We start from the raw sequence: 14,743 nt of genomic DNA, 5'->3' as shown, positions 1-14,743 counted from the left end.
ATCGAATCCTTCTATCATTTTAGTTCTAACCCATTACCTATTACCAAAATTACTGCAATATTTATCCTAATGAGTTTCATTGCATCTAGCATTATTCTTCTCAATTGCATTTGTCTCTCAATCAAATTTATATTCTTTTTATATCATCCACCTTCTCTTAAAAAATTTTTTTTTCCCATTACCTATAGGATAAACCACCAACTCCTTGGTCTTCAACTTTTTTGCAATGTTTCTTTTTCCCGTTCTCTAACATAAATATTAGCCTGTCAAATTGGTCTTGTCATTGTTCCGTCAACTTTTCCTACCATCGTTTTTCTTTTCGTATCATCAGCCTACTTTTATTTACTTTCTGTACTTTCCTCTATCAAAATCTCAACCATCTTTTGCATGATCCAACTCAGTTCCTTGTCTGTCAAGAATGCTGTCTGAGATTATCAGAGACCAGAGAAAACTCGACATGTTAAAAATATATACATTGTCTCTTACACACACTTGACCATCTATCAAGTACTTGGTAAATGTTACTAAAAATTTTCTTAGGTTTTCTGGTTGGTTTCAGCTATATAAGTTCCACGAGAGTAGAGGCTATGTCTAATTTATTCACCTCTATGTCCCTATAGCTTGGAACTATTCCTGACACGTAAACATGTTTTGAATCAATAAGTCATCCTTTTTATTTCCCACAATATCTAGATGAGACCTTTTCATAAAAAGATTCCTTCATAATTATTTATTAATTACTTATTTGGCTTCCTGGCTTCATAAGGATAGACATATGAGTGAGGGAAATAATTTTCTTTGCGATGGCATGAGAAAATTGAACGAGTTCCTTTAAAAACAAAGCTTTAAAATGACTTCCAAAAAAACTTTTGTAATCTATCTTCCATGTCTTTATTATTATTGTCCTATTTGCTATGTTTATTTTAAAGAAGATGTGTAACTAACAGCTAAAACCTACCAGCCTGTGATTATTAAGAAGCATTTTGTCATTCCCAATAGTTAACTAGGAATGTAATGCTATTAATTGTGTTCTCTCAAAATGTATATGCTGAATTCCTAACACCCAGTACCTCAACATGTTACCTTATTTTGAAATAGGGTTTGATATGGTTTGACTCTTGTGTTTGTGCATTGTTGGTGGAGGAATCTGGTGGGAGGTGATTGGATCATGGGGGCAGATTTTTGTCTTGCTGTTCTCATGATAGCAAATGAGTTCTCATGAGATCTGGTTATTTAAAAGTGTGGCACTTCCCCCTTTGCTCTCTTCTCCTGCCACCATGTGAAGATGTGCTTGCTTCCTCTTCACCCTTCCACCATGATTGTAAGTTTCTTGAGGCCTCCTAGCCATGCTTCCTGTACAGCATTTGGAACTGTGAGTCAATTAAATCACTTTTCTTCATAAATTACCCAGTCTCAGGTGGCTCTTTATAGCAGTGTGAGAATGGACTAATATAGGGTCACTGCAGATGTAACAAATGAAGATGAGGTCATACTGGAGTAGGATAAGCTCCTACTCTAATACGTATGGTGTCTCTAGAGCAAAGAAAAATTGGGACACAGACAGAGACATAGGGAGAACACCATGTGAGGAAGGCAGATATCAGAGGAATGCTTCTAGAAACCGAAAACCATAAAGATTAATAGCAAACCACCAGAAGTTAAGGAAGAGGCATGAAGAGATTCTTTCTCACAGAGAAGGAACCAACTCTGCTGACACCTCCATCTGGGAGTTCTAGTCTCCAGAATTGTGATACAGTGCATTTCTGTTTTTTAAGCCATCCCTTTGTGGTACGTTGCTATGGCAGCCCTAGCAAACAAATACACTTAGAAAATTTGTCTTTCACATGCATAAAGAGAAGACTTCAATGAGGTTAGGACGCTGTGGTGTAGGCAGAGCTGTGCTCATTGTCCTCCTCAACATCTGGTTCTCCAAGCCAAGGGATAAAATCCAGCCCATCTTTGGAATCTGTGATTTCTTACAACTTCTTTGATGTCTTAAATACAGAATTACATTTGTAGTAATACAAAGCATGTTAATAATTCTCTTTTATTAAGACCCTACTATGTTCCTGACACCTTATACTCATCTTCCCTATCAATCCTCATTACCACCTTTTAAGGTAACATTTCTGCTTCATCTTACAGACAGGAATATAGAGTTTCAGGTAGGCTAAGTTACTAACCTAAGATTATACTGCTGTTTAATGGAACTAAGATTTGAGTTCATATAGATCTGGTTCCAAAGTTTATACTACTACTACTACTACTACAACACACTGCAATTTTCATAATGATATGAAAACAAAAGAGCTAAATGTAAGAAACTCTCAGATATAATGCTATCCTTTGAGTCCTTAAACTTAGAAATAAAAAGCTCTACCTTTCTAGGTCTAGATAGCAGGTTCCTGATATACTACCTTTTTTTTTTTTTTTTGAGACAGAGTCTTGCTCTGTTGCCCAGGCTGGAGTGCAATGGCGTGATCTCGGCTCCCTGCAAGCTCCATCTCCTGGGTTCACACCATTCTCTTGCCTCAGCCTCCCGAGTAGCTGGGACTACAGGCGCCCCCCACCACAGCCGGCTAATTTACTTTTGTATTTTTAGTAGAGATGGGGTTTCACCACGTTAGCCAGGATGGTCTTGATCTCCTGACATCGTGATCCGCTCGCCTGGGCCTCCCAAACTGCTGGGATTACAGGCGTGAGCCACCGCACCCGTCCCTGATATACTACTTTTAACTTCTTATAGGTAAAGTTGGTTTTGTGATAAAAGGACCCTTTGCGTTAACAAACCATGAATCTTTGTGACAGGACTATACTTCACGGAATTATTATCTGCAAAGATATAAAACATACATTTCTAACATTTCTTTTGCCACACAAGATACAATAATGCATTATCCAGTATACAAAAAACAAAATGGTTTCAGAAGAAGCTATGAAAAAAAAAAATCAGTGTTTCAATTCTAATAATGGAATTATCCTTAGGTTAAAGACCAATTACTTAGCCTGGTTGCAAAAGATATGAAGCTTTGAATCTATAAGAAATTTTTTTAGCATCTCCAACTGGGCTTTTTTCTGATTGGTTGAAAATCTTAGAAAGACTCTGCAACCTCTGAAAGCCTCAGAGCAAAGGGTCATCAGCAACACTGTGGAAGTTGAAGATATGTACAAGTATTCCATGGAAAATACAAATCGAGCAACTTTCTTTGGGGATAACATTGATAGCTGATCTTTCTAGGCTTACTAAGGAAAATAGTAAGAAATGATATCTCAGTATGTTTAATATACAATGATTTCTATAGAAATATCAATCAGATAATCAATAATCATCTCAATTATTTGTTTGAGCAATTAGTTGTGCTATTTTGTAAACCTTTGCATCATTGGAAATAGAAAAAGAATTCTGAGTAATATAACTCTTTAGATAATCATCACTAAATTTTATATTTTGCTTGGCTAAGTCTGAGAAGCTTTAATCTTCTACAATATGTGTGGTAAAATGAATCTACCTCCTCAAAACTAATTGGAAAAAAAAGTTCCTTATTTTCTTACTCATCATATGTTGGGTTAACCCAGTCAATTATTGAAAGAATCTGCTAAACACTCTACAGCTAATTATTTCACTTCAAGTAATCGTTATAAAGTGAAAAATTTTATAAAAATTACTTGAGATGCCTGCCAATTTTGTCTTTGATATGTTTGTGTAAAAATTTTTCTTTTTTTCAAGTCTCCTCAGAAATGTAGAATTCAAATATAGCATACGTTATGTGTACATGTATATATATCTTCTAACTGTTAAAATAATCCAAAATCCACTACAATGGATAATAGGTAATTCTAATTTTTCTCTATATCAAAACAGACTTTTAAAATATTTTATAATTATTGTATAAATTATTATGTAACAATTAGCACATGTATTATGTAAATGCAATAAATAATTATAATTTTATATGTTATATTTTGTATTACATAATTTAGGATAATTTATATTATACCAATATTATCACTAATATTTAGTATTATAATGATGTCATAATGTAATAATGTCTTATTTAGCATATAAATGATATTTAAAATATAAGATAATTGCAAAGATAATTATGAGACATTATAGAATAATGACAATAATAAAGATAAAGCTATTTTAGATTTAAAAGGATCTATTTATAAATGACATGTGACTCTACTGATGACAAAGTGTCTTTCTTTTTTTTTTGAGACGGAGTCTCGCTCTGTCGCCCAGGCTGGAGTGCAAGCTCCGCCTCCCGGGTTCATGCCATTCTCCTGCCTCAGCCTCCCGAGTAGCTGGGACTACAGGCGCCTGCCACCTCGCCTGGCTAGCTTTTGTATTTTTTAGTAGAGGCGGGGTTTCACCGTGTTAGCCAGGATGGTCTCGATCTCCTGACCTCGTGATCCGCCCATCTCGGCCTCCCAAAGTGCTGGGATTACAGGCTTGAGCCACCGCGCCCGCCGACAAAGTGTCTTAAGAGAGAGAAAGTGCCTGAGAGAAAGATGTATGAATTGAGACCCAAATCAATGATGCTAATAAAATAATTTAAAATTACATATGCTATTAAATCATTCTTCACCTTTTTCAGTCATCTTTCTCAGTCATAAAGAAACTAACCTCTTTCATTATATCTGATTTATTAAAACTACAATGTTATGTCAATAGATCAAAATGATATTTAGTCCACGTTAAGAAAAATGTTTCTTTCCATCTTGTTGGATCTTATTTTAGGCGTATCATAAATATGTATGCTTTCAGTATAGATAATTAAGAAAATTATCTTCACAGATACATAGATAGTGGTCATTTATCCTCAAAATGCTAATCTTTTTTTGTCTTTTGAGTTGTCAAAAGAGTTTTTGCCATCAATACGGACCTCATTTAAATCATTTGCATATTGAAAAATTATCGCTTTGGAACAGGTCAAGGGTGGCTTTACCTTTTCTCACAAATAAAAGATTTTTTATAGCATTAGGAAATAGAAAAACTAGAAAATTTAAGGCACCAAATATGGCACAGCTATTTTTGTTAAGTTAAGAACTCACATATTGTCATTTACATTTCGCAGCCATTCCTCTCTTCTGAGCTCCTCTCTGGCCAACTTTAATTCATCGATTGGTTCTGCCACCCACAACGTTGGCTCCAAAGGCTTGTAGCGTTGTTCTAATACTTCGGTGATATCTCGGAAAGGCCCCTGACAAGACAGGATGAGGAACATATTTTATATGGAAGATTTTTTTTTGATGTATTATTGATGACCAAGGCTAGTGAACATCCACAAAGTATAGCAGGTTTACTAAGCTATTTTTAAAACACCATTTGTTCTTCATTGAGTTAGAATATACATGACACAATATCACTTATTTTCAAGCAATGTTCTCTCAAGTAAAATTGATTACATTAAAAAACTTTAAAATTAAACAGAAATTTCCCCACTTCCATCAAGAGATCTTCATGTTATAACTGATAAACTTACTATAGGTTGCTTTCTTTTCTAAATTTACAAAGCACATTTTGTTTAGTATAATTAAAGAAAGAATTGTCTCCCTTTTTGAGTAAATACAAATATTAGGAAAAAAATTCCAAGCGTAGCTTTCCAAGAGCCCTTCTATAAATAGAAATAGGAGAGCATGTGTTTTTTCATTAAGTTTAAATTTTTTGGTGAATGTCAAATCTCACATTTAATAGGCAGCCTCCTAAACAGAGAAGAACCATAACTTTTATTTAGTTTAAATGTTATTTATTTAAAATTGTAAACTCTATTGTTCAATTACTCTGATACCAATAGCAACCTTTTAATGACACAAATACTTAGCAGAGGAAAGTCCACAGCTGCACTGTGAAAAGTAACTTACAACATATCCTGCTTTCAAGTTAGTTGGTATTTATACTAGTTACTAAAATCCACTGGTTGTCTAATTAGTATCATATTAGGCACAATACAAATCAAAGGCAGCTCAAGATTTTGCTGTGCCATTAATTGCATATTGGGTTTTTTCATCACCATTGTGCAGGAGAGAAGTAATATTAAGTGGACAAAGATTTCTAATCAAATTCCTTATTCTTAAAAATATCTTCTTTAAATAGGTTATCACTAACAAGACACAGCTGGAGTTACTGCAAGCACTGAGTGAAGACTGTGGGGCTAATAAAAAGAAATGATTCACGCCTCATTTATGTTCACTTATGTTTTACATTAATAGAAACCAATAATAGGAACCAGTTACCATAAAAGTCATGGACCGTAAATAACACAAATGGCAAATAAGTATCATCTAGTACTTTTCACAGCTGGACAGGAGGATTGCTATATTTGAAAGTAGTTAATGGATTTTCATTGGAACTTTACTTTTTAAAGATACAGTGACATGATTCCAAATCCACTATTAAGAAATCAAATGGGACTTTTTTTTTCTTATTCTTATTCTTTTACATTGACACAGTCTATGACTTAAAAAATTAATGTTTGGTTGTATGACAAGGGGCAAACTATTTCTCTATGCTGATATTCAGCATACCTAAAATGGAATAATAACTACATCACAGAATTTCTCTTAAGATGTGTGACATCTTAAGATGTGTAACACCCTTACCACGTACTTAGAACACAGTAAACACTCAAAATGGCTCCCACTACATTGTTGTTATTATTATTATTACCATTATTAGTTCCAAGAAGAATTTTTAAAAGGTTTTGAGCAATAGTAGCATCAAAGAAATACACAATGGCCCAAGGCTATGACTTTGAAGAGACCGGCATTCACATGGAGCAAAGGTCTTCTCGGTGGTCAAGCTATATGCCTTCTAACCTTTGTTGATAAGCAAACATAGCACATATTTACTTGTAGGCTTCCTCTACTATTGTTCTGGAACTTACTAGTTCCAATGAGACTAGAAAATGACAGAGAACAAGCCCTGCTTAAGCTTAGAATGAAAGTAAACGCAGTCTTCCTTTTGGGTTCACTACCACCTTCATGATCCCTGAACTTTGTGCAGTCATGTCCAGGTCCCTGTGTCTTTGCAGTGCCTGGTCCACACATTTATACCTCAGACAATTAGCATCTTGTCTTTGAGCTCAATAGTCTTCCAGCTCCTTGTTTAGTGAACTTGACACCCCTGTCAAGTTTCTCTTACATCAAATTTTTGTTGATTTATATTTCTTTTGAAAAACTGCCTTTTTTGGATATCAGGCTATCACCTATCCCAGTCATGCCCAGAATGACATGGGAACCCAGGTTTTGTAAATATATATCTATATTTATATATCTATATATCTACGTGTGCCTTTCACCTATCAAACTTTAGATATGCTGATTGTACTTATTTCCAATTAATCCTTAGAATGCCTAGATCATCCAGGACTCAACCTGACCCTACAGGTATTTCTGGACTCTTAGCTATGGTTTTTCAATGTTTAGTTACGTTGCCTCCACCTAAGCCCTAGTTATGACAGTCAAATATACTTATGTTCTGCTGTGTTTTTCATAATTCATGTTATTTATAGTCATTTTGTATTTTTAAGCTTAATTATTAAAACCATAAAATTGTCCCAGATACTTAAAAAATTCACCTGGCAAGTAGAGCTACTCTGATTAGAGTACAAGTATTATCATTTGGGCATAATCTTAAATGTCACCAATGAGGTATATACTTTTTTATTATTGGGTAACACACAGGAATATGGCTCAGAAAAAAAACAAAACAAAATGTAAATCCCATTTTGGGAAAAAGAAAAAGAAGAAGGGAAAGAGAAAAGAAAAAAAAAGAATAGTGAAGAAAAGAGGCAAAGGAAGTAAAGAGAGGAGAAGGTGTTAAGAAAAGACGACAGAAGGAAGATTGAGAAGGAAGGAAAGATAAGAGAATGAAGAACAGGGCAGTGGGGATGACATAGCCAGAGGAAAAGGAGGAGGAACTTAAAATAGGGAAGGAAGGAGACAGAAGAAGAAGGAAAGAAAAAACCATTGAAAGAGTAAATAAATAATAGAAGAGAATAAAAAAGAAAGAAGAGAATATATTAGTAGGGATCATTATTTTATAGCATGCTAGATAAATGTAATTCAGGAGTATATGTGTGTATATATATGTAAGTATACATATATACATATGCAAATACATATTTTAAAATTCCTCCATATGTTTACATATTTTCTCTATATAAACATATATATTTCTCTCTCTCCATACACACACATACACACACACACACAAGCAAGTTGTTTTACAAATGTGTGTAATTTTCTATTTTTATACTTATACCATATATATATATCTTCCATATGGGCTGATACACCATTTATACATATATATTTTCCATATACCTATACATCATCCATATATTATTTCTATATATGTACCTTTTTCCTATGCATTCCATACATACTAAATACACTTATTTATGTATGTCTATGTGTACATAGAATGGAATGGAGGAAGAAAGCCATGTAAGGAATGAAAATGGTTGTACAGAGGTTGTATTGAGAAATAGAGATAAAGAATGAATACTAACAAGTGTAGAAGACACATCATTAAAAGTATACTAAAAGCAGGGCAATAAAGCAAATGTAGTAACATTATAAAACACCTATACCATAACATTACATGTTTAATGGTTAATGTGGTGAATGTTGTATAGTGTGGTAGTTTGGTTCAGGTGACTTTCATGGTGTTTTCAGCTCAGAAATATTTACATGCCCTTATTTTATTCATGCCATGTAATTTTCACATTTCCTAAAAAGTTGCATGCAAAATTACTCTATGAATTCCATGTAGAACCAATAGCTATACAAATGAATATAGCATGCAACATTTTTATTATTATTATTATTATTTGAGACGGAGTCTTGCTCTGTCACCCAGGCTGGAGTGCAATGGTGCAATCTCTGCTCACTGCAACCTCTGCCTCCCAGGTTCAAGTGATTCTCCTGCCTCAGCCTCCCAAGTAGCTGGGATTACAGGCGTGTGCCACCATGCAAGGCTAACTTTTGTAGTTTTGGTAAAGGCGGGGTTTCACCATGTTGGCCAGGCTGGTCTCGACCTCTTGACCCGAGATGATCCACCTGCCCCGGCCTTCCAAAGTATTGGGATTATAGGCGTGAGCCACCGTGCCCAGCCACAACATGGATTATTAAAAATTTAAATATGCAATATTATGTCTACCTTAACTGTTTTTGAGCAGTCAATACATTTAACACACTGAACACTTAATATACATGCAATGGAAATGCTAGAGTTATTTTCCTGATAGAATAATTAATAAATTTAATTGCTTGTTGATGCAATGTTATGTTATATATGCAATACGATGATTACTTACACTAATAGAAAAATAGTAATGTACATAATTCAAAATAGCAAAAATTCAGTTATTCATAATATAAAAGTCAGTTTATATTTGGATTTAAAACTATTTTAAATGCTTTCACTAGAATATTGACATAACTCTTATTTAAAAAGGAATAATGAAACCATACTCTGAAGATACATCCCCCTAAAAAACTGAAAATTTTCCTACTATCTCTCTTGTGTCCCTTTGCTCACTCCCACTATGCTTTTCACTCCACTTTTGTAAAGAAAAAAATGGTCAGATTCAGATAAATGGATTAGTTTACTAGGTAATTGAGAATGCTGATACATGGGCCTGGCGTGATGGCTCATTCCTTTAATCCCAGTACTTTGGGAGGCCGAGGCAGGTGGATCACCTAAGGTCAGGAGTTCAAAACCAGCCTGGCCAACGTGGCGAAACCCTGTCTCTACTACTAAAAATACAAAAATTAGCAGGGCATGGTGGCAGGTGCCTGTAATCCCAGCTACTCGGGAGGCTGAGGCAGGAGAATCACTTGAACCAGGGAGGCAGAAGTTGCAGTGTGCTGAGATCCCTCCACTGCACTTCAGCATGGGCAACAGAGCAAGGCACCATCTCAAAAAAAGAATAAGGATATAAATAGAATATCATAGGATCTGAATCAGAGATGAAGAAAAACAGAAAGCAGTACCGGGGGAAACTGACTATAGATTTTCAGTTATATTTTATAGCTCTTTCTCTAAGAGAGTATAAACCATCAGTTAATAGTATTAATTATCAGTTAGTAGTTTTGAGAGAGCAAAAAAAAAAAAAGATACAAATAATGGGAATTAAGGATGTAATTATAGAGAATGGAAACACAACATATATCACAAATTATTACAGTAAAGTGGGAGATTTTTAATGAAATATAATGCAGGGCTATCTTATTGCAAGGATGATTCAATGGTTGGGGGTATAAAAGGCAGTCTCTAAGATGACCCCCAAGGGCCCCTGCCTCCTGGTATCCATACCCTTGTATAGTCTTTTGCCCTTGAGTATAAAATAGACTTACTCATTTTGAACGGATAGAACATGGCAGAAGTGATGGGATGTCACTTCCAGCATTGGCTTTATAAGCCTGTGGCTTCTGTTTTGAAAGCTGTCTCTCTCTCTCCCTAGGATCATTCACCCAGAGGGAAGTGAGCTACCATGTTGTGAGGCAGCTCTGTGAAGATGCCAATGTGAGGAGGGGCTGAGGCATGACAACACCCAACCATATGAGTGAGGGGATCTCACTGCCCTCCTATCCCCACCCCCTGTCTGAGCCTTCATATGAGATCACGGCCATGGCTGACATCTTTTTTTTTTTTTTTTTAAATAGAGACAGGCTCTTGCTATGTTGCTCAGGCTGGTTGTGAACTCTTGGGCTCAAGTGATCCTCCCACCTCACCCTCCCAAAGTACTGGGATTACAGGCAGGAGCCACTGTGCCTGGCCTGGCTGACATCTGGACTACAACATCATGAGAGAACTTGAGTCAGAGGCACTCACCAAAGGCTGTACCTAGAATGACAAACCCACAGAAACTGTGAAGTAACAAATTTATGTTGGTTTAACCCATTAGATTTTGGAGTAATTTCTTATACAGCAATATAGATACACAAGGGCATGCCTATGCAGGCAGCTAATGGTCAAGAGTTCTGGGAGTTTAACTGTGTGAGCCAAATCTAACACAATGTAGTTGATACTACATGGTGGCAGCTTAATTATTGATCAGGATGATAGACCTCTGGCTTTCTGGGAGTTTTAGGATGGCGACAATCATCACTAATCCCACCCCACTCTACCCTTTAGCCTCAGGAAGTCATTTGCCAATCCTGTGGTACTACAGTCCAGTTATAGTGAAGATTTCCCATTTCTACTATGAGTCTTGCTTTGTTTTGAGCTGTCTCTAATTCTCAAATTTAGATTTTTAAAATTACTCAAACCCAAGTTATGTTTAAAATGGTATGTAAAGAAATATAGCATCAAATGAGAGGTTAAATTCAATAAAATTGATAATACATATATTCCCAGCAACAACAGGTTATATCAAGTAGTGGTATAACAATATTTTTACATAAAAAATCTAGATTCTAGGAAATAATCCATGTTTTAACTTCTTATTCAATATAACAAGATTTAATACCAAAGAAGTGTTTGTTCACTTCTTTGGTATATATTAATAAATTGCTTTATGTTTATTATTTAAAATTAGAGTTCACAAAAAATAATTTTCCTCTGGTCAAAAAATGGAAGAAAACAATAACCTATATATATACAGATTATAGACTATATATATGTAGATTGGTCGCCAGACTGGAGTGCAGAGGCACAATCTCAGCTCATTGCAACCTCTGTCTCCCGACTTCAAGCTATTCTCTTGCCTAAGCCTCCCGAGTAGCTGGGACCACAGGCACGCACCACCATGCCTAGCTAATTTTTGTATTTTTAGTAGAGATGGGGTTTCACCATGTTGTCCAGGATGGTCTTGATCTCTTGACCTTGTGATCCACCTGCCTCAGCCTCCCAAAGTGCTGGGATTACAGGCGTGAGCCACCGTGCCCGACCCTATATTTTTAAAAAGCAAGACACTATAATGGAGTAGAGAAGGAGCCCACAGAATGGGAGAAAATATTTGCAAACCAAGAATTAATACCCAGAACATATAGAGAACTCCTAAAACTCAACAACAAAAAGCAGCCCAATTCAAAAATGGGCAAAGGACTTAGAATAGACATTTCTTCAAAGAAGACACACAAATGGCCAATATGCACATAAAAAGAGTCTCAACATCACTAATAATTAGAAAAATGCAAATCAAAACTGCAACAAGATACCATTTTACATCCGCTAGGATGGCTACTATTAAAAAAAAAAAAAAACGGAAAATAATTGTTGGTGAGCAGGTGGAGAAATTGGAACCCTCGTGCCCTGTTTATGGGAATGGAAAATGTGTACAGATGCTATGGGAAACAGTACGGCAGTTTCTCAAAAAATTAAAAATATAATTACAATATAACCTGGCAATTCCACTTCTGAGTATATTCTTAAAAGAAATGAAAACACAGTCTCAAGAAGATCTTTTACACCCATGTTCACAGCAGCATTATTCACAATATAATATGTAAAGTGTGGTCGCAAATCAAGTGCCTATTGGCATTTAAATGGATAAACAAAATGTGGTATGTACATAAAATAGAATATTATTCAGCCTTAAGAAAGAAGGAAATTCGGACATATTCTGCAACATAGATGAACTTTAAGAACATTGTGCTAAGTGAAACAAGTCATGTCAGGATGGGGCAAAGGGAAATGGAGAGTTGTTTAGTGGGTATAGAGTTTCAATTCTACAAGATGAACAGAGTTCTAGTGACAGCTGATTGCACAAAAATATGAATGTACTTAATCCCACTAAACTATATAGTTAAAAATGGTTAAATTAAGATAGTGTTATATAAAAACTGCAAAAAAAAAAGCAAGAATAAAATTAATGACAGAATTCTTATACAGCAAATTAGTACCTGACATTGCTTTCTATTAATAGGTGGTAGAATTTCAGACCGAGGAAAAGAACGGGCGCTTGTACAAGCTAGCCAATCATTAAGGCTGGTGGAGTCCTTCTGCTTAACTTTAGGTCTTCGGTGTGTTAAAGGCTTTGCCTTTTGTAATTGCAACTCCCATGGATCAGGCTCTTTTCTGAAGGGTGAATTGTATATTCCTGGAATCTAAAGAAGAAGAAAGCAATTTTTATTTTTATCCTTAATTTTCAGATGAAATAAAACAAAGATACAGTTGTACCATGAAATTTTTTCTTATGTTCAAAGAACATTTTAAACTCCAACTGTGGTTCTTAACCAGAGGTGGACTTCAGATTTACCTAAGGGGATTTTACAAAATACTTATACTTGTCTTTACGCTACACAAGTAAAGGCAATTTCAACATCTTTCAAGATTGAGCACTAAACATTTTAAGAACTAGTGAGCTCAAGTTCCTATCTGTCACACAGCCTTTTTATATCACTATACTTAAGAAAAAATTACAGTAAGTCCCTAACTCATTCATTTTGTATTCTAACTATATGCTATGTATATTTAACTATACGTGTAAGTCACATATTCACTCACAGGAAGTCAAATACACAATGCTTGAACAAGTTTCAGGTACAAAATAAGTACTCAAATATTTGACTGATTATTTTAATTATTATTCATTACATAAACTAAGGGCAGCTACCTTAACTTTTGTACTTTTAAATCAAATTAATATCACCTATAATGCTATAGGTATCGCCTATAAAATAGGCTATAATACTATATTATATATCGCTCAAAATAACATCCTGTATTTCATGAGTTGTATTCATGTGGTTAGGTGCTATGCTTCTGTAGTGTCATATTATCCTTGCTGTTCTATCACTGACTTTGTCACGCACTGCATCAAAATAGTCAAGAGTACCTATCACACAATAGAGGTTCAATAGATGTATGTGTGACAAATGTTAAGTCAAATTTAGCAGTGTCCATTTTTGAAAATTTAATGTTGTTTGAATATACAAACTGCATAGAACAAAATTTTGATGCTATTATATTTTCATGGTATTAGATATCAATCTTTGATATATGGTTCCATGAAGCCTTATATCAAAATATATACACATATATGTACACATAAATATCATACACAAATGCATATTCAAAAGGGGAAGTTACATTTTAAAGGGCAGTATGACTTGTTTGGTTTCTTTGTAGACACTCTCGACTATATAAAGAATATATCCATTACATTTATCTGTTCTTACTAAAAATGTGATTCCTCTTATGCCATCAAAATATCTATAAACATTTCTGTTTGCTACATTTACTTCATGGGATCAGCAGTTCCAAAGCATTAACTAAGATAGCTGTCTTCGAAAAACTGTCTAAGAAAACTTTGTATTTCCAGCCTAACTCAACGATAAGTGTTAACCTCTATCAAATACCTACCCAGGCTGGATTCAACGTCCTATCCCAAATGCAATATACTATCCCAAATGCAACGTCCTACCCCAATTGCAATGTCCTATCCCAAAGGCAACGTCCTATCCCAAATGAAATGTCCTATCCCAAATGCAACGTCCTATCCCAAATGCAACGTCCTATCCCAAATGCTACGTCCTATCCCAAATGCAACGTCCTATCCCAAATGCAATGTCCTATCCCAAATGCAATGTCCTATCCCAAATACAATGTCCTATCCCAAATGCAATGTCCTATCCCAAATGCAATGTCCTATCCCAAATGCAACATCCTATCCCAAAGCCAATGTCCTATCCCAAATGCAATGTCCTATCCCAAATGCAACGTCCTATTCCAAATACAATGTCCTATCCCAAATGCAATGTCCTAACCCAAATAAAATGTCCTATC

At 35.2% G+C, this 14,743-nt stretch overlaps 1 protein-coding gene across 2 annotated transcripts in view; it reads right to left on the bottom strand.

Moving 5' to 3' along the window:
- The window catches only part of SPATA17 (spermatogenesis associated 17), a 229,228-nt gene that overhangs the window by 85,789 nt on the left and 128,696 nt on the right, over positions 1-14,743 (bottom strand). The window contains exons 7-8 of one of the 2 annotated variants that reach the window (XM_015116149.3): positions 12,859-13,062; positions 5,059-5,207 (exon numbers count right to left, since the gene is read on the bottom strand). In XM_015116149.3, the coding sequence (XP_014971635.1) occupies positions 5,059-5,207; positions 12,859-13,062 (353 nt within the window). The remainder of the gene's footprint in view (positions 1-5,058; positions 5,208-12,858; positions 13,063-14,743) is intronic. The other variant, XM_077987022.1, reaches the window with a different exon arrangement.

This window comes from Macaca mulatta, chromosome 1 (genome assembly GCF_049350105.2).
Source record: "Macaca mulatta isolate MMU2019108-1 chromosome 1, T2T-MMU8v2.0, whole genome shotgun sequence".
NCBI lineage: Eukaryota > Metazoa > Chordata > Mammalia > Primates > Cercopithecidae > Macaca > Macaca mulatta.
Note: the sequence above shows the minus strand (reverse complement) of the source record. Positions and strands in the feature narration are given on the sequence as shown.